The 24705-nt window shown below is 43.3% G+C and overlaps 1 protein-coding gene across 1 annotated transcript in view; it reads right to left on the reverse strand.

Annotated features, from left to right (window-relative positions):
* The window catches only part of THOC6 (THO complex subunit 6), a 119746-nt gene that overhangs the window by 57147 nt on the left and 37894 nt on the right, over positions 1-24705 (reverse strand). Inside the window, exons 4-5 of the mRNA XM_085618518.1 lie at positions 5184-5287; positions 3401-3438 (exon numbers count right to left, since the gene is read on the reverse strand). Of these exons, the coding sequence (XP_085474644.1) occupies positions 3401-3438; positions 5184-5287 (142 nt within the window). The remainder of the gene's footprint in view (positions 1-3400; positions 3439-5183; positions 5288-24705) is intronic.

Raw genomic sequence — 24705 nt, forward strand, 5'->3', positions numbered from 1 at the left:
CTTTATAGCATGAGGCATTCATGTTCATTTGTCATGTTGAGTTTTAAGGTATGGTTTTTTCACAGTACATACTTACCTTTAAAACGCCATTGAAGAAGAGAGAGGCTTGAAAATATAGAGAATGCACTCATGCTACCAATGCCACAAACCACACAGTAAGTCTCTGAATAAGCCTGTGTGCAGGTACCCTGTAAATGTCAATCGCCCCTAGAGGAAGGTCTCTGTTGTTTTAAGCATTTACTCTATTGAATAACTGATGATTATCCTCATTTTGAAGCAACAAGGTCTCTGTATACCATATTTTTGTTTCTCTCTCCCGCCTCATTTTCTTTAACCGCACAGAGAATTTAACCACATACATTCAAGACGGTAAAAAGAAGGGCTAGTTTCCTGTAGGATTTGAAGCAATTGGGCCCTTGACACAGGCACCTGAGAATAAAGAAACATGCCTGCTAGAGCTCCTCACTACAACGTTCTGCTCGATTACCGGTCTTTCATATTCCTTTGTCGTGTATCCTCCCCATTGCAGCATGTGCGATAATTCCCACCAGATATCACTTAATCCGAATACACAGCAATGTTTTTGCAAGGGTTAATTACTCAGTGTGTACCCCAGCTGCCCCTGCTTTAAAAACCCAGGTATAAGGATTTGCAGACTTAATTCCCTTCATCCAAAGTGCTCTCCACAGAGGCGTCATTGGAAAGTAGAGCTAAATGAAAAGGCTTTACACGTTGTAGGATATGGGAAAATAATGTTAGTGAAAAGACTTGCCAACTTTGTTTCTTTTTCACTGGAACTAAAAAACTAAGCTTGGCACAAGAGCTAAATCCAGAAATCAATACGGATTGTATAGTAGTGGCGCTCACACATAGCATTCACAGCAATGGAAAGTTTCGATGAGGAAACATCGGTTCCAGCAGATGCCAAAGCTTCACATAAATCTCCAGAGGCAAGACTCAGGAAAACACTCACCAACCATTATCACTTCAGATAGAGCTAAATATTGACAGAGAAGTGGGCAATACTTTAGTGAAAAACTACTTACTCATCCATTGTCACAAGGGTCAGTTTGACCCGCTTCTGTTTACTTTTATACTTGCTGAGCACATATGCCCATAAACATGTCAAAAGCGAAATCATTTCCACAGTCCAAAGTTCTGTTGACTAAAAAGTCACAACTAGCTGAGGGTGATATTCATGACAAGGGAACCGTTGGCAGCTATTTACCGGCTTCTCTACAGTACCTACACACCAAAATTAGTGGGCTTTTGAAAATAGGAACCAGAGAAGAAAAGCTGTGCATAGGATGCAAAAAATTGTCAAAGGAAACAAATATAGGAAGGCCAAAAATTTGTAAATAGAGAGGCACAAGAAGCATCCATGCACAAGAAATCAAAACATAAAAGTTTACACTATACAAGGATCTTCTAATGTACAATGCAACCTTTCAATGCATGCATGGGTGTAGGGCCTAGTATCCGAGCAGAACATAAGCATACTTTGTGAGCACAGTTATACTGTACAGAATTACAAGTAACAGAATGCATTTGATGCAGCTCAGTAAAATATGCTATCAATGTAATTCAGACAATGTTACTGACTACTGTGATATAGGGCTGTCCACGGCAAAACAAAGTCCGGGACTTGAATCATGTTCAATTTATTTTTTTAAACCTTAAATGGGTTTTGGATGTGGATTAATCAGGAGATATTTGCTGAGGGGCACACCTGTAATGTAACTGACTCCAGTGGCAGCCTCGCGCATCTGTGTTGTCTTGATGGCACCTCCACTGGGGTGCAGGGTGGCTCAGTGGATGGGCCTCTCCTAGTCCAACAGTTTCCTCCCTCCTACTTTTTGGTCTTGGTGTTAAGGTCAAACTACCTCTGATGGATCTCCAAAATGCTCTAGGTGGTGACCGACGGCATTTATCCTCTGCCATAGCCTCCTCTTTGTGGCTTCAAGCACAGTCAGTGACCCTTTTCCAAACAGAAAATTGTTTGCCAAAAACACCTCCACCAAAATCTCCAAGTCATTAAACTTCTACTTTCTTTTTCTCCTTCCCTCCTCTCGTTCTGCCTCCTCGTTGGTCATTTCAAATATTTGCACAACTAGGATTAGGCAGCTTCCTCTCCTATGACTTCCTCTGGCCTCCAATGTGAAATTTTGAGCCTACTTGATGATTGTGATGTCATCAGTCGCTGACAGTACTCTTTTGCAATTAGGGACACTTGATTCACAGTTTACGAGATACCAAATCAAAAATCAGTAAATTGAGAATGTGAATCCTAACAATATGCTACTTGAAAAGGATAATCACTTTGTACATTTCAAATTGCAATTCGTAAATTGAGATTCGGTATTTGTCATATTTCTGAATCGCAATTTCAGATGTTAGTGTATCGAGCCTCTGATTCTTACAGATTTTCAAATTAACTGCCTAGTGTCTTTGTTTGGAATGATTCACACACGTCTAGTATGAGCACCTCACTCTCTTATCCGTTCTTGAGATTTTTACATATGAAATTAAGCACAACTTCCATTATTAAAGCATCTTCGTACAAATCCTCATATTTTATGGGGTTACTGATAAGGTAAAGTGGTTTATTTTCCTGCATTGTTAAATTATTATTTCAATAATATTTTTAACTGTTGTTTGGAACCCATTTGGTAGAGTGATCGGGTGCTTGGATATGGAACTTAATATCTGTTTTTACATCACTGATCGGTCTTTAGGCATTGCATTTAAACATAAATACATCCATTCAATTTCTTTATTTTTCAGCATAGGAGCATGAAAGCATGTTTCAAGTAAGCCCCAATTTAAAGTGACAAGGCGGCAGAAGAAGGAGTTATGAAGGAGACTTTATGCAGAGGAAAATCGCAAAAAGACATCACCGAACTTCCACCACAAGTTAACAATTCTTCTCGGAAGCGAGTTAAAGGGAACTGAACATATTCATTTTTTTATGAGGAGAAACATTTGAGCACCTGTAGGGCACCGCAGCCACACATGATTAATGTACCGCCATGTTACAAAGTACAACATTTCAGATAGCAGTTCCTCATTCAGAAATGTATACATTTCAGTTATTTCCTCTCTCACCTGTCGGGTGATCAAATGCACCAGATCATCTTGTATCCTGTTCACAACTGTAATACACCACTGTCAGTTGGTATCTAGGCCCAATGTGTTCCATTGAAATGAACCAAGAGAATTTCCAGAATTCAGTGGTCACGTGAAAAACAAGCACTGGAAACATGGTATACCCATAAGAGGGACCCATTATCTTTGCAACTGTGGGCCTGCCATCTTTATTGTATTGTCTTATCTTACTATTTTGAGCCTACATGCCCCTTACTCAGCTGTGTGCCTCCGCAGAGCACATGAAACTACTCACCTGGAATGGATTATGCGGCTCCATGCTTCCTTACACCCCTGAAACAGAAAACGCAATTGCGATTAGGACTACAATGGCAAGGCACAACCATGTCGCAATATCTGAAGACATCACATGAGCATTGGGTCAGGAGTGGCAGGTATAAATCTTCCTCGAACAAAATGCCAGGGCAGAGGAAAATATTCCCCTAGGTGCAGGTAAGAGCTGATCCTAAATAAATATACATATATTCATGCAAAGACAAAAGGAACCATGCCACAACACAGTTCAAGGATAGAAGGAGGAACCCTACTGATACCAAGCAAGCAGACAGAAAAGTGTTCATAGTAAGACGCAGGGCAACCAGAAAAGATTACCCGAGGGAAGGAAATAATATCTACCAGCTTAACAGGACCATCGAAAAAGTGCCAATAATTAAACAATGTCATTAGCATTCAATAAGAACGGAAACATTGCTTCTTATTCTGGTGCAAACTGTCAGTGCTAGCTCAGACAGAAGACACTCCTTATAATTATTTTTAAAATAGTGCCCTTTAATAATGGTGTTAGGGGAAGCAATCATAAATACGCCAACAATTCACTTCAAACACTAGCAACAAGTACAGACAATGGGTTTCTTTCATCTAGAAATAATTTTAATAATCATTTTCAATTACAACAATATTTATGAAAGTACAAAACTCTAAAATCAATAGTATTTAGCCGGAACAAGACAGCTCGTATTCTTCAGCGATCTTTATATTGCAGTTCCTCAAACTGTAACAGTCAATACCTTTCACTGTATTGTTGCCCGTTGCTTCATAGCATAGAACAATGATGTAAGAATAGATCAATCTTCATCTGAAATATCTATCTTGAGAACCACCCAAAATATATACATCTTTTTGTTAGGTCATTATGTTACTACTAAATCCCTTCTGCATCAAAATCCATCCAAACGGTTCTACAGCCTGCCAGTTTCATTTCAAATCCATAAAAGTCAATTTTAAATCGACATTCAAATTAGTCTCTGAAATGCTTTCTGTCAGTTGAACAATATAGTAGTATATTATATGAACAAGCAGTATGTATTCCCAAGAATAACAGGCCATAGGACCTTTTCATGGCAACACGCTGCTTGTGATACGGATGGCCCTATAAAAGATTTGGTTTGGAAAGGACTTCATGTCAATGGAATTATAATGGCAGGCTATGAAACCTTTTAGTGCAGAAATGATTCACGAATAAAAAAAAGTGACAGAACAAAAAGAGGTGTAGACAATATTGGTGGAACTGAATATATATTTAGGGTGAAGGTTAATCTCTACCAAGCACTAAAGTAGCGGAACTAAAATACCTCGAAACATATCTCAGCTGTTTCAGTTTCAACAAGTGCAGTAAAAAGAAATCTCAAGAATATGAGCAGTCTTGTCCCTGTTACATAATAATAATTTTAGACTTTTTCAGAAATATTTTTTGCAATTGAAAAGGATGATGAAAATATATTTATAGATGAAAGAAATAAATCATTGTACTTGTTCACAATGTTTAAAGTGATTTTTTGGTGTAATAATGGTTGCTCCCCACTAAAAAAAACAGTATCTATTTTTGAAAATATTGGATTTTTGTGACAGTTTAGGGTTTCTAGCTTGGTGTGCTTGAGTATAGGCAGGGCCACTGCTAAGCAAACAGTGTTGACCTTTGGATCGCAGAAGTAGCCCAAAGAGAATAATAGATTCCTTACAATAATGCGGGGTACTGCATGAACATTGTACTTATTATAGGACCCAGATTTCAGACTCACTTTCTTGACAACCTCGTTCCAGTTCCAAGCTTTCACCTCTCCGTCACCGGCACTGATCAGCTGTCGATCAGTGGACACCATACTGTACACTGGACTTTCATGGGCTGTAATCAAAACAGAAATAGCTTCAACAACATTATCCCCGACTGAGGTTCAGGCAGTAGAAAGTGGTATGAGGACTGTTCCCTCGTAAAGTCAGTACCTTAACAAGACAACATTGGCCAACCGATAAAGTGTCTTATTCAGACATTGTTGAGGAACCTGCAGGTTCCAGTAATATAATGGGCACATACTGGAATAAAGTAAAATTTCAACCAAAATAGATAATTCATGAGATTTCTAGACAAACCATGCTCTTTAAAAACACCATGTTGTATAACATTATCATTGCTGTGAAAACAGGAAAGATGGTTTGGCCCTTATGTTTTTGCCCTTTTTCCTAGTCACAATAAATCACTGAGGTGCGTACATCTACACTACAAAACAGGACGACAGAGGCAGTGCATCTCATATGGAAATATGTTTGTTAAGTTATCCTTTCACAGTAAATCTCAAGGAAAAGGACGAATTCGAGGTATGGAGATCACACATCCTTTAAGGATCTTAAAACATAGTACTTCACCATCAGCAAAACTTCCAAGGCTCACAACAGGCTCAGATTGCTGCCGATTAAATAGGAAGGGTTGATTCGGCAAGTTCTTTGCAAACCCTTTATATAGAAACTGCAATATAAAACTAAATGTCACAATCAATGAGTGGAAAAGACTTCAAAGAACACAATTCCTAGAAGTACTTTCAGTGTTTGGAATATGCTTTCAGTGTAAGGGTATGTAAAAAAAAAATGAATAGCTTCAGTTAAGTGTTCTGGTATCCTCTTCGTTTGTTACCCAGCCCTTTGAACCTGCACACTGATAGAGCCAAGCACTGAAGAGGAAGGCCCCTTTGAGCTTGAAGAAGAAAACCGCTGAGAGATTATCCAAGGATGAGATAGAGTCATGGATTAAAGGAGAGGAAACCACGGTCCTCAAGGCCAGAATGGTAGAACCACTATTACTTCTACTGCTTCCTCTTGACTTTTCAGAAGGAACTGAGGTTTGACTGGTAAAGGAAGGGAAATAGTAAAGGAGAGGAAGCCAAGGTAAAGATAGGGCATCCACTCCCACTGACTCCCACGGCTGGCAATTAGGAAAGAATCTCAGTAATAGTGTGTTTTCTTGTGAAGCCTATAGGTCTAGAAATGGTTCCCTGAATCTTGAGCATATCTCCTTGAACATTACTGGAAAAAGAGATAAATCTTGAGATGTGATAAACTTCATTGTCCTTCCTTTTAACATAAACAGCTATTAGAGAAAGTAGAGGATGTTCCACCCATACCACTATCATCAATGGCCACCAGACTGAAAGGTGGATCTGGAACCCCCTTGTCTGTTTATATAATACATGCCCACCTGATTGTCCATTCATAGTTGAACATGATGCGGTTTTAGAAGAGGGTCTGGAAAGGAGTCCGTATCCTTAACATCATAGACCGCTCTCTCTGGGTCGAGGACTGGGGACTTTCCTTAAATGTCGGTCTCTCACATACTGATATTCTACAAGGTTGACTGTAAAACTGGAATCTGTTATTAGTACTGTAGGAGGGTCTGGGAGGAGAGGATACCCCTTGGTTAGGGACTCTGGTTTTAGAAACCACTAAAGATGCGCAGAAAGCTGGTCAGTAACTAGAATATCTTTTGATACTGTAATTATGTGGTATTTCAAAACATTACCAGATAAGCTAGGTGCAGGCAGAGATGAAGTCTGGCCTACTGAACTAGCAATACAGGATGCCATATATCCCTGAACTACCAGTTTGCTGTGGCTTTTTATTCTCCCATTCAGTCTTTGGTCTAAGTACTTCTCTTACCAGTGAGGCCCTAATCCTTTTTACAAATAACCTGTTAATATGGGGCAGCATTATTTCACCTGGAGTACTTTTCAAATAACACACTGAAACCCAACAGAAGGATGTGGCTGCTCAAAAACTCAATGAAAGACTGCTACTAATAAAAGTATGTCAACTGACTACACACCTTAATAAAATTCACATTCTCTAACATTTCTACTAATAAGATTCTTTTTGTAGATTGATCTTCCCTTACTCTTTCCGTTACATTTGTTTGGTTTGAGCAATGTGGCTCACTGCTGGTGATTATAGTACAGCTGTCTAAACCACATGGTGAACACTGAATGTTTCTGACAATTTACGATTGATCCTTACATAATGGAATACCATTAATTATTAACGACAGGTATGAATTATATATAGGTTTAGCTATTCTAAAACGCAATGGGATCACCAATTTAACTTAGACATGACGAAACTAGATACAACCCAAAATGGGTAATGTGGGACCTACCATACTATGAATGGCCACTCAGCAGCAATATAGTAAGAGGCACACACTTCTTGTAGACTACATAACCTGAAGTCCAGCACTTCGATAAAAGAATTACCATAGTACAATTTCAAAAATATTCCTCATCATATGAAGAGAGGGAGGATGGATACACAGTTTGGGGATCACAGATCAAAAAACTTAGCTTGCTCTTTAAGTAATAGTAGTAATTAAGTTACAAGAGAATAATGTACAAGATATTAACCACTTTGAACCTAGAGGTAATAAGGAATATGTGAAAATGTATCAAATGATAATGTTACTGATATTTATATATTTTTTTCTTTGTCTTGTGCTTTTTTCTGCCGATACAGCCTTGAAAAAGTGACAGTGCTGCGAAACACGTGTTGGCATTATCAGTCTATTAATATCACACAGCATAATGTAGGACTGCTAGCACAGTCTATGAATTTGCAACGTGGAAATACTACAAATTGGAAGTATTACAATCCAGTACATTGTATGACAGCGAAAATATTTGTTTTAACAACTTTTCATTAAGGCATGCAAAGTGTTCCAATTATGTGACCAATTAAATATGAATAATAAACTTGAGATCTCATGGGGAACTGCAAATCCTGTGTCAAATATTAAAATTAATTGGGGGGCAGAGCTTGCCCGAGACCTAGATGGCCACGTAAGCTGAGAGCTCCATCCAGCCATCGCACTATCCGCAAATAATCCGGCATCAACACTGACTTTACAGCCACGAAACACGCTGATTCCAGCTGCGGAAGTTACCGCCTAAGCCAACTTGGTGGAATCGGAGCTCCCTGCGGCCGCAGAAGATGGAAGAGAACGCGGAGGTCTGACTCCGAGAGCTGGAGACCATACAAACGGCATAGGCACAGCGACCAAGATTGGCGTGTGAGCGTTGCGACCCTGCAGTGCTGACCTCGCTGCCCTGGTGATCGCCAAGCTGAGACGCTCACCGTGAGTTTTGAGGAGCAGTAAGAGGCGGTGGTGAGCCTGAGTGGAGCGATAGTGCGGATGTCGGGGACGGCCACCCAACGTTGATCCAGGTAGTCGTGACAGCGACGTGGCCTTTGCGGCGGCGGGCTTCGTCCAGTTTTCAGGTGAAATTAGTGGGCCGCCCAGCTGTGAAAACGCACTCACCAGGCTGCTAGAGGACGTTTTGAGGCTTACCACTCCACGCCGCCATCCTAAAAGTACCTGCGCCAAGAGACGAGACGGCAAGAAGCTGCGCTGGTACTGGCGCCGCCATTGTGTGTTCATCTGCAGACGTGCTTCATGAGGCGGCTGCCACGGCGATTGCGAGGTTAGTGCCCCTCGCACAACTACGGCCTGGCAGAACTTCCAATTCCGGTAAGTCAGCAGCCGCCAGAGCTTTGTATCACCTAAAGGGACAGTTATGATCCTTGGCACGAGACCGCGCTTACCCTGCAGCCCTCCTTGACTTTTCGTAAAACTACCGGCGTGATCAGCACACCACTATCTTGCTGCCAGTGTGCAACATCCGGTGTCCTGATTAGGCGTTCTGGGACCGACTAGTCTAGCGCAGAGCACGCTTTGGCCCAATTTGTAGTGTCAATAGGCAGCCTGCGGTGCCCTCCCCCAACGATAAGGTTTGATACTGCACTGCCCTGGCTGGTTAAACTCTTCGGCTGCATCTCGACTCTGCAGGTAGCGCTACCAGTCTGCTGCCATTAAGGTGTGACACAGCAAGTATATCCACGCACAGTGGTACCCCCGGAGTGGGCACCCAAGTCGAAGCCATGGGAAAGGTTAATAAAACCCAGTCCAAGCTCCACTGCGAGCAAAGAAAATCCAAGCTTCGGGAGCAAATTTCCGAGGAGGGCCTGAATACTAATGATGAGGCTCCAGAACTCGCAGAGGGGGACATCCACATTATACTGACCGCAATGCAAAAGAGCTTGTCCTCCATCGACAGTAAAATGGACGCTTTGGTATACCGCATGGACCGAATGACAGAATGCATGGACAAGCAGGTGGGGAGGAAGGATATGACAGAGCGTAGAGTCATGGAAGTGGAGGAAGCTCAGAAAGAAATAGACACAGAACAGAAGCGAAAAAATCTTCTGCTAACTCTTCAAGACAAGGCGGAAGATCTTGAAGCTCGGTCCCGCAGAAGTAACATGCAAATCACGGGTCTTCCGGAGTCCACAAGCGTGGGGAATAGGGAATTATTTGTGGAGGAGCTATTGACGACGCTACTGGGCCGCGACACATTCTCCTCAATGTTTGCAGTGGAGCGCGCGCATCGCTCACTGGGCCCGAAGCCACCACCTGGGGCAGCGCCAAGGGTCATCATCGCCAAACTGCTGAATTACAGAGACAGAGATGCTGCATTGAGAGCGGCCCAGGAGAAGGATCGACCATCTCGCTTTACAATGCGGGGTAAGGAGGCACACAGGCAATTTGCACCTTCAAAGAAACAACTGCGGGAACACAATTTGTATTATGCCATGTTGTATCCAGCGAGATTGCGGGTGAACAGACAGGGCCGATCCTGCATCTTCAGGGACCCCAAATCCTTACACAAAGCTCTGAAGGAGTGGTCGAAGGACAGACCACACAGTAATGCATCGCCCGTCCAAGAGGGTGCGACTGGTGGAGGTTTAGATGACCAGGACTAATGCTGAAGTTCTCAATCTGCCAGCGAAGATTTTTGATTGTGGGGATGTGGGCATTGTAAATCTTCTGTGGCTTTAGATCGAATGCCATTGTTGACGGGGCTGGGTGGTATGGTGATTGCAGAAGTACAATGGACACTATGAAGTAGTTCAGACATGCCTTGCTCTTAGCGAGTCACACATTGTTGTGATTACCATGCTAATACTGTTTTAAGTAGTAATATGCTGCTGCTGGGCTGTCAGACTGATGCACACTATGTGCCAGATGGTGGACGGATGATAAGTGCAAGTAAGTAGTTTGCGGGCGCAGAACCGGTACGGTATCTGGGTATCAAGGTCCAAACTGACTCGGACGTAGTGATCAAGGAGAACTATGGGGTTGCAATCAGTAAACTGGAAGACGACGTTGACCGTTGGATCCGGTTGCCCCCCCCTGTCTTTGGCGGGTAGGGTTTCGATCATGAAGATGGTGGTGCTGCCTCGATTCTTGTTTCTGTTCACTAATATTCCGGTGGTCCTCCCTAGCTACTTCTTCAGAATGATTACATCCTTACTAATCGGACTGGCTTGGGCTGGGAAGCATGCCAGCATCCGGTGGGATATACTCACACTACCATACCACTTAGGGTGGGGGGGGGGGGGGGGGGGGAGACTGGGCGCCCGGACCTTGATCTATACTACAGAGTGGCACATACTGTATACATGGCCGAACTGGCATACAGCACGTCCAGATCGAGAAAGGGGTAGCAATGCCGCTCCCTTTGCCAGCGCTCTTGTTCAAACCAGCTGACCGCAGAACTAGTATCCTAGATTCTATTAACATGACAGCGCATGCATGGCAGCATCTCCTAAAACTGCAAGCGGGAGCTATTTTACACTACCCACTCACGCCTCTGAAGTGGTGCCTCTGGCTACCCTCATGCACGAATAAGGGGGTAATCCGGGCGCTGAATACTGTCAATATCAGGACGATAGGCGATATGTTTTCAGATAGTATAGTTAAGACGTGGGGGGAGGTGGCAACAACGGGACAGCATGACACGCTGCTTACCAGATTCCAGTTCCATAGGATGAGGCAAACATTAAAAGAGACTTCGGGCGGTGACTTAGCTGAGCCACCGGTAATGGCAGCCCTCACATTCATGATCAAAACCGACCCACCAACACAGATTGTATCTAAACTATACAAGGAGGCTCAGGGATATCGTGCAAACCACTACACGAAAGCTAGGTTGGTTTGGCAGGTTGATCTGGGCACTGACATAGACAATGGTATGTGGAAATATTACTGTGAGAACACAAGGCGCATCTCCTTGAATGAGCACCATAGGTTGATTCATTTCAAATTTCTCAACAGAGTATATTACACCACCGAAAGATTGCACAGGTACAGACTGCGAGACTCCGCTACATGTGAGCGCTGCGGTGATAGCTCAGCAGACTTTTTTCATCTAGCCTGGATATGCCTGGGGATAGCCAACTTCTGGGTTCAGATTTTCAAGACCCCAGGGGATATTACGGACACAACATTAACACCTGGCCCCATGCTCGCTCTTCTGGGGTATTCTAAACACTTGCCTAAAGCTATTAGAAGGCTGGTTGACATGGGGCTGTTGATAGAGTGGCGGTTTGCTGGTCCCGTGGCACGACCCCTGCCACGGCCTGTTGGTCGAGAGACATGATATATTGTTGTACGCAAACGGAAAATTACAGAAAACTTATTCCCCCACGTATAACCGCCCTAAAAACTTCTGGGAAATGTACAGAACTTATCTGGCCCTTAAAGATCAGGATACTGGGAGCGTTGACGCCCCATACAACTGTAAGTATGGTTGATGTATGCAGAGTTGCTGCGCTTGTTGGGGGGAGGCTCTTGCGGGCGCTCTTGGAGATTATCCCCAGTAGGCTGTGGGGTCGGTTGATACTGTCTGTCTGGGAAATGTACAATGTTGGAGAGGCATAGTAGGATTGTGTGATGCCTTTCAGTTCCACAGGTACCCAGGAAGCGTGCTGTCAAATGTTGATATATTCCAATTGAACAACGTGTACTGTGAAGACACACTGGACTCTTATGTAATGCACACCTTGAATTGTCAACAGAAGGTCTCTGTTCTGTTTTTATTTTCTGTTTCCCTTTGTATTAAATAAAATTTAATTAAAAAATGAAAATGAAAATATTAAAATTAATTGTTACTTGTCGCAACAAACTAGTGTTACTTTTTGAAACATTTATAGTGATAAAGCAGTAAGTGTCACTATAGAGAGCACATTGTGCTGCATGGGGATGCTCTAATATTACCCCTAACCCCTGAGATAAATGCACCTGAACCATTGTTGCTTATTTGTGACCCCACAGATGTGCAATAGTCCACCGTAGTCTCTCCACACTTTCTGATAGATGGGACATCAGGCCTAATGCACAAAAAATGCACCTTGTAAAAGTTGATGCAATTTCCACACTGGCTTTTACCAAATAAATTTATATTTTGCAGACCAACCTGTGTGTTAATAAGTGGATTCTCTAATTAGGGAATCAAAGTGGGTCCCAAATCGACCTACCTTATAAATATTAAATGAGGTAGGTTGCAAATTGAAATCCCCTACGATTGGCTACAATATGGCGGTCACCTGGTCTGAAACTGCTTTTAAATAAAGCAATCTTTATGTAATTTATTTTTATATAAATGCAACCCCTTTTTCTAAATGGAAAATGGTCTGTGTTTAAAAATGTTTTACAAAGTTTTTTCTTAGTGAGCCGTGGCCTGTGGACCACTGTAGATTCCTATAAAATGTTTTCTAAAACATTTACAAAGAGGTAGGGGTCCTCAGGCATCTCCTTACTATCTGTGAATGGTTTACCACTTTTGGAACTGGATCTCAGTCACCGAATAGTAACACACACCATAAGAAATCAGTATTTGGAAAGGATGCCCTTAACACGGCCCCAAATACCGATTCGTAGGGATTTCCTAAACCCATTTAATGATTCGGATAAACTTTTACAAATAGTTAAATGGGCTTTGAACATTTAAAAAAGGACTTTAGCATTCGCAAACCCTCTAATTTACGAATCAGAGGGTTTGCAAATGCTAATAACGCTAGCACACGAGGACCATGATCTCTAACTCTGACCTGAAATGATCTCCTATAATGCTCTTGCTCTTTGAAGGAGTCAACGGACACGTTGGACAACTGATGATCAGGCCAGGTCTGGTCATGCAGTCCTGAAACACTTGTGGACCCTTCCGTTTCTTCTCTTTTGATATTGCTTGCAGCATCTAATCATTTAAATAAGGCAAAATAGGTCAGCCCGGCAACATTCTGTGAAGTATTGAAGAATAAGATAGGCAGTATATTTGTGAAAACTCCAAGGGCAGATTTTATACCAAATGGCTTATTCTGGAAATTAATGTGCTTCCCAAAAATGCAGAACCTCACAAATTATATTACAGCAATAAAGAGGTGGAAGTAAGCATCCATTAGATAGAGAGTCCTAGGCAGTGTCTTGTTGTTGGCCCGATGGCATTCTTCAACATTAAGGAATATACTACCAAGGTGTTGCTTTTCTCTTTATCAGTCTGAAGGGCTTGGTGTGTGAATGTTTCCAGTCTCTGGAGGCAGTGATATTAACTCAATTTGATCGTCTTCTCTCATAATGATCAGGGCCCAGGCATTTGAAGTAGATGGTTCTCAACTTGTTCTGAAGAGTCCTATCCATCCCCAGAATGTCCACTGTTCGCCATTTGCGGCATAGGTAGGAACATTGCCATTTGCTTGGCGAAGAGGTCTTATTCTTTTGCTCAAACTGACTTTTGAAATTCTTCCCTTTCAGTGTCCTTCAATATTGCTTGAGGATTGATGCAAAGATGATTTACTGGAGTCTAGATCTGAAGTAGTAGATCTACTTTGGCTTTGACGGAATGAAAAGGAATGCTTTTTCTCCTTGATTGTTTGGTGCAACTTCTCCTCAAGCTCTACTCCAAACAGTTTGACACCTTCAAAAGGCATGCATAATAACACTGATTTCTGTGCCCTATCAGTGTGCCAATATCACAGGTAAACCTCACTTCTTGCAGAAATTGTAGGTCATTTTACAGCTGTACAAACTATACCAAACTAAATATTGGAAACAAACTCCACTTATCTTTCAATTCCCTTGAATACAGTTCAGTATTCTGAACCTACTTGAATGTTTTTGAAAATCTCTTTAAAATATGTTTCTACCGACCGACTAGCATATGTATCATCATAAATGCCAGTTGTCATAGAAAGATTTGGTAATGCATAAGCTTTCTTTAATGCAAAGTCAAACTTTTTATCCATTGGCTCTTAATATGCTTTCTTCTGTGACTGAAGTTATACATACCAGATTGGCAACCAATGAGTCATTGACCACTGTATCTGAAATGATCTTGTCCATTTACTCAATTTGATACCTCAATATGAATCTAGGAACATTTATTTGATCCCTCCACTCATGTAATTATACACCATGAACATGTAAATGTGAGGCAGTTCTTCAGTGGGTGTTCTTTGAAACTGTTTTAGCACTGCTTCAGATGAGATGCTAGATAGTTTAATAGATAATCGATCAATGTAGTTACCTCTCTGATCTGATCAGAGGGAGGAGTCTCCACCCCTTCCTCTTCAGAATCTGAGGTATCATAATTATTATCTCTCTGGTATGATAGTGTGAGATTTTGAGAGTGAGGATTCTGCATTGAGGAAATAGTGTCACAAATGATTATCTTAATCTTCCTCATAGGCCTCCCTACCTTCTTTCTAGGGGGTGAAGTAGTTCTGGATGCAGAAGAGACTGAATTATCCAAGAGGAGTGTCTTTCTAGAATATTTGCCGTACCTCAGTTCTGCCACGATTTTCTTCATGTGCGATCTCATAATTACATTTCTCAACTCCACTGCCAAAACAACTTTCTTCTCTATAGCCATATTCACCTCATTTGCGTGCTCTGCAAAACACCAAATAAGAGCCAGCTGGTACCCAAACAGAAAGCCAAGTTCTGTATATGTGCATGAGCATCACGCAGCTTCATGGACATCTGTGTTTCTTCCCCTTGGCTGACCATGGACCCCCAGGCATCTCTAAAAATCGGTAAAACTCAACAATGAAAAACTAAATCAGGCTTTATCAGTTCTTACCCTCTACCATAGTCAGACACCAATAGAGAATGTAAATCATCAATGTATTATTGCCATACCTCCTGGAAGGGTGCACCATCTGCATTGTGTAACGCAGACCTCCCCATGTCCGACATGGGAAGGATGAATGGTGCAATGATGGGGACTCAAGCCAGACAGGGACAGGGTCCTCGTTTTAGTAATGAGACAGTGGAAAAACAGGAAGAAAATGCGATGGCTGTACCTTTATACAGCCCACTGAAATGAGTGGATATATAGCTTTCTATATCCTGCTTTTTTTCCCACCTCTAATACAATGACTGGGAATGAGGACAAGGGATAACATACGTTGCACTATCGCACACTGAGCCTTGGGTCCAACATGTTTGCAATGCTATGAGATACGCCTCTGCAAGGCTTGGACATACCCAATCTGGCTTCCTTTTCAAGACACTGGCACAGCTTTGCCTATGGACAGATGATTTAATGAACAATTAGGAAGCTGTATGCAGACCAGGGGATATGTTCTCCCTTTACTGTTTAACGGCAGTCCCCATGGAAATGCGGTCTGAGGAAAGGAAGATATTGGAACCTCTACCAATCCACTCCAATACGAGAAGGGGGTAGGTGATTGAAACGCGAGAACCACCATTGCCTGTAGAACAGTGAATGAATTACAGTCTACAGATTAGGTCTATATGAAGTATAGATACTGATGCCAATAAAAAAAATAAAAAAGAAAAAGAAAATTGACACTGGGTGTCGTTTCCTGACTGAGACAGATTTAAATTTATCATTGGGGTCTTTGCCCCAGAATAATTTGGCCATACACCCCTGCAGGCCTTAGGGGTTACTGGAAATATTCATATTTAAAGTTGGTGTCCGGATATTGGATCAGAGATTTCTTGGCCTACGTCTTCGGCAGCCCTAGAGTAGATTGAGAAAGCTCTAAGGACTGGCATTGCCAGGAACAAACCTGGAAAGAGTATACAATTCTTTACTGGGAGACATCAATAATCCTGAGGAAGGTGGTCTTTATCAAACTGCGATCCACCGAAACGAGTCGGTGCTTTTAATGTATAGACACTTGATTACTAGGGTATCTGCAAGTTAATGAAATATTATAAAGCACCCCAACTTGTCAGATAATTCAAGAGTCACAGGTGATCATATACAGTGATATGAACATTTTTGTATGTCTATTTTTTCTCTCCCGCTGTTTGTGCAGAACTATTGTGTATTTGTGTATCCGTTTGTTATAATGCACTTGACTATGAATTGTGATATCAGGTCTATATGTATGAGAAATTTCTATGTATTTCTTAGAATTAAAAAAAAAAATGTTTACTTAATTGTGTTTTTATTATATTGTTTTTATTCTGTAATAAATATAGATTGGAACGTTTATGCTCTGATGATAAAGTATGGCTATGTGAGGTGTCTGTAACTGAGGTGTCTGACTTGGCCAAAGGATATTTTTTCTGACTTCAGTCCCCAGTTTCAGCCATGTAGTTCTGTCAGCTGATGGAGACTTTCCAGAACACCAACAAAGGGCTTGCATGGAACATGTTTGGTGTGCACTCTCAAGATGAATTGCTGTTAGGCACCTCTGCTCTTCTTTCACGTCACTGAAGCCAGGCTTACAATCATCCACATCTTTTAATACAAGTTACGGTATGCTCACAGTGCTTTATCACAGTGTAGGTGCCTCAGAACTAGCAGTGCCTGGAATGTGAAGAAGACACTTTATGGGGGCTATCATAGGAGATTTACAGATGTTGTATATATTCTACTATTTCAATAATATTAAATTGTTTGCCCATAGTGGCACATAGTGCCGGCATAAGTATAAGAGGCATCATTTTTGTGGAACCTAACCAAACGCTTGTGTAGTCATTAGTGCGAAAAGTGGTTACCTCATTCCTCAGACTGGAGAGAGTTACATCCTTGAATTATTGAGTCGATAATAAGCTGGTGATTTAGTGGATCCACAGTAGAGCTGAGTCCGTTATAAGTGACATCTAGCATATCGGCAATTTGTGCCTAAAGTGACAAATCACCAAATATACATATTTTAAATATCTAATATTTCCTTATTAAAAAGAATAGCTGTAATTTGCTGGTGATCTAAATTAATTAGGGACTTTGTCTTGGGGTCTTTCTGCAACTGGTAGGTTACACGTTTCTGCACAGAGATTGCTAACTTAGTCTTAAATCCTAATAAAGTCAATATATTGAGAATAACTGAGCTGTGCAATAGTAACAATGATAATCACTGAAGTTTGCAAGATTCTTGTAGCAAGTGCAATATGTAAATCAAATTGCTGTTCTTGCGTAAGTTAAAGTGTAATTGTATTTCAAACCTGCCATCTTAATAAAACATTTTACAGAGTGAGAAGGGGATCATGGAAGGGGCAGGGCTTCATGACCAGAAGTACTTCTCTAGGAGGCGTTTCCACCTACTCCCCAAAAAAAATACTAAACGTAAAAAAGGACAAAAACTTGCGAAGACTGCTGCCGCTGATATCCTGGGGTGTTTTCACACCCTTTAATGGACATCGGTTATCCAGATCTGCCAAAAATAGCTGAAAGCCCACTATTATTTAGTGGTTTCCAGCTGTATTCCCTGCCAACATGTGACACTCGCGCCTCACCTTGTGAGGGGAACCAATATAGTTCGACACACAGTGACACTGCATGAGTTGGCCAGTCTGGTATTTGCAATTGCAACTTTTACAGACGGTCTAAGGGGACTGCCATGCAAACGTGGGTATGAGTTGAGCTTTCATGTGCTGTGTTGTAGAATTCATCTGCAGTTAATGGTTCTCTCAGCCTTCTGGTTCCAGAAAGCATCCCAGTATAGCATCAATTCCCTTTGTTCATGATGCTCTTTCATTCATATACGGAGGCATTTTATTTCCGAAGGGTAGAAGATCTTCATCCTGCCAATGTAGGTGTTTTGTCACCCTTCGTAATGTTCGCAAGGAAGACTCGAGAATGGTCAAAATGTTAGGCTAACCATCTTGAGTAAAGAGATGCTTCAGCAATCTAGACAGTCAGTAAAAAAAAATTACAAAATTAAAATTCATTTGTCCTACTTGGTGCCATGCAGTGAGGTGACAGAATTTGGCAGTGTTCTCATTAGATCAATAGTCTGATAATATCCTCTCTGAATGTGCCAGGGTTTGGGTTCCAGCAAGGATCTGATTATGCCACCTTTCAGATTATACGTGACTCTGAAGATACTAGTGCTCTATTTAGGTCAGATCTTAGAATATTCGCAAATTCAAGTAATGCAGTGACTCTATAAATGGGCTCTGAATACGGCAACTTACTGATCATGGCAGTGTTTTTTTTTTTTTGGTACCTTCGTCATGCGCGCCGCTACAATCATTGATTAGGGCTGTGCGGCTCGCACCCTCGTTCCCATGACAACGACTAGCGCGCTCTGCCCCACACTTCCGGCCAGTTAGCGCCCTAGCGTTTCCCACGTTAGCACGCTTACTTCCGGCTGTACCCGCCGCTCGCGCCAGCACGCCGTTGTGTGGCTACATAGTGGTTTGGCCTGGATACACACACACCAGACTACAGCGGCTGGTGAGATACTAGGCGGACGGCGTTTCCTTAATTACGGAATCGTAAGTACAGAGACACTATGTGGTAAGCGCTTCACATACCTGACAGCACCTTTCTCCAGTCACGCGGTGACTTTAAATATTGCACCGCGCCGTTTCCCACTTCACTTGTTTAACCTCGCGGTTTGCCGCCGGTTCAGTTCATTCTCCTGTACTTTCCCCCTAGCTCTTGTGAGGGTGGTCTTGGAGTTTTGGACGCGGGTTGGCGTTCACATTTGGTGTAATACATCTTGATTGCTTCATGCCCAATCCTGAGCTAAGTTTCGATAGTCACATATGCACTGTTTTTTGGCGGTCTACACAGAGTTAGTTGCCGCTTCCCTTGCTACCTGCTAACCTGTATAGGCGCGTCAATTCCGCTTTCCTGACCGCATTCAATTGTTATGGGTGCATTTGTTAACTTATTGCTACTGTCCGGTATCCCCTTTGTTTCCCTCACTGCAGGACACTAAATTTTAGTGTTTACTCACCCCGGCCTTGGATTCAGCACAGCCCAGTAGGGTGAGTTTGCTAATTGTCTTGTCTCCTTTAATCCTTTTGTTCCCGGTATTATTGACTGGATGTTTTGCTTCTATCTGCCTTGCCCTGAGTCCTTTACATGTCCTCCATACATTGCTCAATAGCCTTGCAAGTCACGGTTGTCTTGACACCACCAACTGTCTTGTATTAACTGTTGTTGCAATCAAATTGTTGTTTTTTATGCTTTTTATTTGTTGTTATCTTCCTTCTCTGCAAGTGTGCTCTTTTAACTACGGTACCACACTTTTTTAGGGTGCTGTATGCGTGCCCACCATTGTAATCTCTTAGAGACGTTGGGCACCACCAAAGAGGTGTAGGTAGCCGCAATATTTTTCCCGGTTCTGATGAATTGCCATTTATTATATTCTAAGGCAAGAAACATGTTGACCTATTGATCACCCCAGCACATACACTCACATAACTAACGGTGATAAATGTGCGGATTATATAATTTGTTTTAACCAGGATGGTGACCATGCTGTATTAAAATTATTTAGTGATCACCTACCCCTGTTTTAATATATTCACTTTTACCTCATATGCACCTACACTCACTTATGTCATCAATTTTTCCCCCCCCCACACACACCTCACTCATCGGCGTTGGAATAAAGATCTCCGCTAGGAAGGCCCTATTAGGTGCCTGATCGGGCATTGCACCTGCCGGCCCGATAAGGAGCAAAGACCCGGTGATGAAGCAAGACACCCGCTTGTTGGGTGTGTGAGGGTCTTCTTTTCCAAATAAGGAGTTACCTTAACTCCTGTTTTTCACTTCAGTTCCCTTTACCACCCTGGTACCCCCTAGTTATTCTTTCACACCTTGCATTCACTTTAGGAACTGCATACCTTTTGTTTTCACTTATTCATGGGCATGTATGCTGGACCTGTGATAATAATAAGACTGATTATTATTATTTAAAAGCCCGCCTTTCCCTTCATTTGTTTGATAGTGGTTTGAATATGCCAGTATGTTCATTAAGCCAGATTTCTGATTAGAGAAGATTTTTAAATATATAATGGCTCTAAATGAACCATTTCTCTCCTTTATCTTTCAGTTTCTGAGGAAGCACCTTGTGAACTGCTCCTGCAAATTTTAAATTAAGGATTCACTCCATTTAATAAAATGTTACGGTAAGTAAACGCCAATTATAATTGTCGCCAGTAACTACATTGCCAACGGATGGTCAAAGAGAATACCCACAGTCTGACCTTCTCCGCTAGACTAAAATGTGTAATTCTTGATCATATTTCTTCATTTCACTGTGCCTCAGTTCCCTTTATTGCTGCAACTGTAAACATATACCATGTGCTCTATTGAAGACAGGTCTGTCGCATTTTACAAGTTGATTAACTCTGCAAGCTCCTGTCAAAGCCAAAATGTTATGTCCTCGAGTCTCAAACCTACTAATGTATGTAGGTTTGATTTTCATGAGAAAAAGCTGGTTTTGCTCTCTTAAAAGTATTTACTCACAGGAAGCTGGTGTGGGAGCAAATCTATTCAGGTTGAGCATATATTTTAATAAAGTAATTCTGGGCTGCTTCAAAACCAGCGCTGAAGAGGTGGTGATGGTTGGAGCAACCGGCCACTTGTCTTTCTTGCAGCATTTCTCAATTAAATGCTGGGATGAGGAAACAGGATACAATGGCATTGCTCTGTTTATCTACTAGACATCTTCATAACTACAAGTCCTACAGGAGCACTAATGTACTTTAGAATTGTGAGAAGGGACCGGGTCCCCAGCGCCACTCACCTTCGGGGGTCCGCCATAGACACAGGTCCGGGGGAACCGGGAGAGTCGCCACCCGACCCCAAAGGTCCTTCGCAACGGCGACGGAAAGGATAACCTCCTCCCCTTGTCCTCTACACTTGCAGGAACAGACCGTCGACATTGAGGGCGTGGTAAGGGGAGGGACTAACCCCGGAAGCACCGAGGACCCGGAAGAGAAAAGGGACGAGAGACGCCAGATCGGGGAGAGAGCAGACGGAGGACGGAAGGAATCGAGAAGCGGAAGAGAAGAAGACGTAGGACGCGAGGACGGAGAACGCGTCGGGACGAAGACCGAAGGCAACGAGTATCCCGAAGAGGACGAGAAGTGGTCCGAGGAGTGGTGGTCCCCACCGGAGGAGGCTGGAGAGCGGCCGCAACTCAGGAGAGTTGCGGCGGAGCCTGTGAGTAACCCCGAGCAAGGGTGAACGGAGAGCGGGTGGCGGGAGGGACGTGGTATGAAGGGAGGGATTGTATGCCGACACTGAGAAGTATTATGTAGGCTGCACTCGCATGGTATTCACCCATTGAAAATTGACTTAGGAAAGCAGTGGTTGTAGGGAGGAGGAAGAACGGGGGCCACAGAGGAGTAGCGGGCACTTCCAGCCACGTTTGCACACCCCAACCAACCCTGATTCCCCTTCCTGTACCTCACTCGTGATCACTTTTTCCCTTTGGCCCCCCCTACCTTTTAGTAGAATTCACCTTTAAACACGGTGGTGCGGTGACGGTGGTCAAAAACCGTGGCATATCCATTAAGAGTATCTGGCGGTTCCTTATTTTTCTTTCTCCTATGAGCCTCCGTGGGACAACCGGTTGTCCAGGAGAACAACCAGGGGACGGGACGTCCGAAGACGAACTAGGAGTAGCCCGAAGGGAAGAACCATCAGCAGAAGGACCAGACAAAACAGAAGAGCCCGAGGGGATAGTCAACAACCCTATAAAATCATCGAGTGGCCCAAATCCTGTTATTTCAAATAAAACCCGCCGAGTGTCCCACTATATACAGCCTCCTCGTCGGATTATCCGACCTGCCCTCCCACAGGTGGTGTCAGAAGTGGGATCCCCAGGAGACATGGAGGCTGTACTGAACAAAATGGCGGAAAATCAGGAGAATCTAGGAAAGGCTATGGAGAGATTCCTCACGGTGGTGGAAGAAGACCGGGGGAAATTACAACAAGTCCTTACCAATCAAGGACAGGCACACGATACTACCATGGGAAAAATAGCGGATGCCCTGGGACAACAAAGAGGCCCCAGTACGCTACCCTCAGTCATCCTTCAAAAATATGTCAGCGGAGAGGACCCGGAATATTTTTTCAATAATTTTGAGCGAATGGCGTTAGCAGCAGCCTGGCCAGCCGACAAATAGGGACAATATCTAGGGCCCTTGTTATCAGGAGAGTTGCAAGCCTCATACCAAGCCGCAAACATCTTGGGAGTGACCCCGTACCCAGAGATAAAACAATGTATCATGGAACGATTGGGCGTCGATGATGAAACTTACCAGCAGAGGCTCCGACAGATCAAAGAGGGACCCCAGGAAACACCCCGGGCCCTATATTTTCGGGTAAAAGATATGGCCGACTGGTGGTTAAAACCCACCACTGCTACCAAGGATGATATCATGGCCAAAGTATATTTGGAACAATACTTATCCTCCCTTCATCCTCCCATTCAGAAATGGGTTAGACAGCATGCTCATCTGACCTTGGAAACCGCTGTGGAGATAGCCAGCGCCTACAGCAGAGCCCAAGAGGCACAGAAGGGTCGAGAGGAACACCCATGGAGATCAGGGATCAGCGGAACTCCTCGGCCTACCCGTCCTCTGCTGGGCCGAAAGCCAGACCCTGTTACCGTTGTCCCAGGTCCTCCCCCCTTCAGACCTCAGGGCCCTCCGGTGTTCAGACCTCCCACACCTGGACCCCAGTGTTTCAACTGTGGGGGTTTAGGACACATAGCCCGGTTTTGTCCCCAGAAGGAGGAACCTATGGAGATCGGAGTTGCTCGGAACTTCAGTTGTCTTACCTCGACCCAAGAACCCCCTCCGTACCGCTGCGGGGTCTATGTAAATGGACAACCCATGACAGCGTTGGCCGACACTGGCTGTCGACAGTGTTGTTCGACCCCAGGATCTATGTCCTGCATGTGGGGATCCTGATGGAACAGTACACATACAGTGTGTACATGGGGATACTAAAGCTTACCCCACCACTCATGTTCACATACGACACGCCACGGATCCGGGATCGGAACTCAAAGTTGGTCTAATTCCCCGTCTCCCGGAGCAACTCATACTGGGGAATGACTATACACACTTAACAGACTTACTCACGAAGTCAGCTCCTGAGGAGAAGGATTGGTGGAATGTTGCTCCCTTCTCTCAGGACGAGAATCCCGAGTGGCCACCCTCTAAAGTTAGGAAATCCAAGAATCAAAAAAGAAAAGAAAAGGGTCATCCAGTTTCCGCTTTCCCAATACGAACAGAAGAGAGTCCATGGGAAACAAACCAAGACTTTCGAGCTGCCCAGAGAGAGGACCCCGTTCTACAAGAAGCGTGGAACCAAGCCAAAGACCAGGTAGACCCCCTACACGTAGGACCTCAATTCTTTGTCAAGAACGGCCTATTATACAGAAAGGCCAAACCTGCGGACAACCCACAGATGCTAGTTCCCACCCCCTTCCGGGACAAAGTGCTCTACTTAGCCCATAGTCATTTACTGGGAGGACACTTCGGGGAAGAGAAAACCGAACAACTAATATTGGAGCAGTTTTATTGGCCGGGCATCTATAAACAAGTGAAAACCTATTGTCGTGAGTGTCCTATATGCCAAAAAAACAGCAGGTATAGACCACCAAAAGCCCCGTTACAACCCCTCCCGATAATTGATGAACCGTTTTGTAGAATCGGAATGGATATTATCGGTCCTTTACTCCCTTCCCGTAGCGGATGTCGATATGTGCTGGTTCTAGTGGACTATGCTACTAGGTTCCTGGAAGCCGTTGCCTTAAAACATCCCGATGCCACCAGCATAGCTAAAGCCATGATAGCGATATTCTCCAGGGTGGGTTTCCCGAAGGAAATATTAACAGAGCAGGGAACCCCGTTTGTGTCCAAATTAATGAGACAAGTATGTGCCCAACTGGGGATAAAACAGATGAGAACAGCGGCCTACCACCCCCAGACCGATGGTCTGGTGGAGCGGTACAATGCCACCCTCAGGACCACACTAAACAAGCATTTACAATGCAATGGTCTCGGCATTGGTAAAGTTAGAGCTATTGGCATTGCTCATGACATTATTTTTGTTTATGTTTTTGTTTTTAAAACATTTAAAGAAACGGCATTGTTATTTACAATGTCAATAGCTTAATCACTCTCCAATGCGAGACCTATTGCATTTGCACCCA

Source organism: Triturus cristatus, chromosome 7 (assembly GCF_964204655.1).
Source record: "Triturus cristatus chromosome 7, aTriCri1.1, whole genome shotgun sequence".
NCBI lineage: Eukaryota > Metazoa > Chordata > Amphibia > Caudata > Salamandridae > Triturus > Triturus cristatus.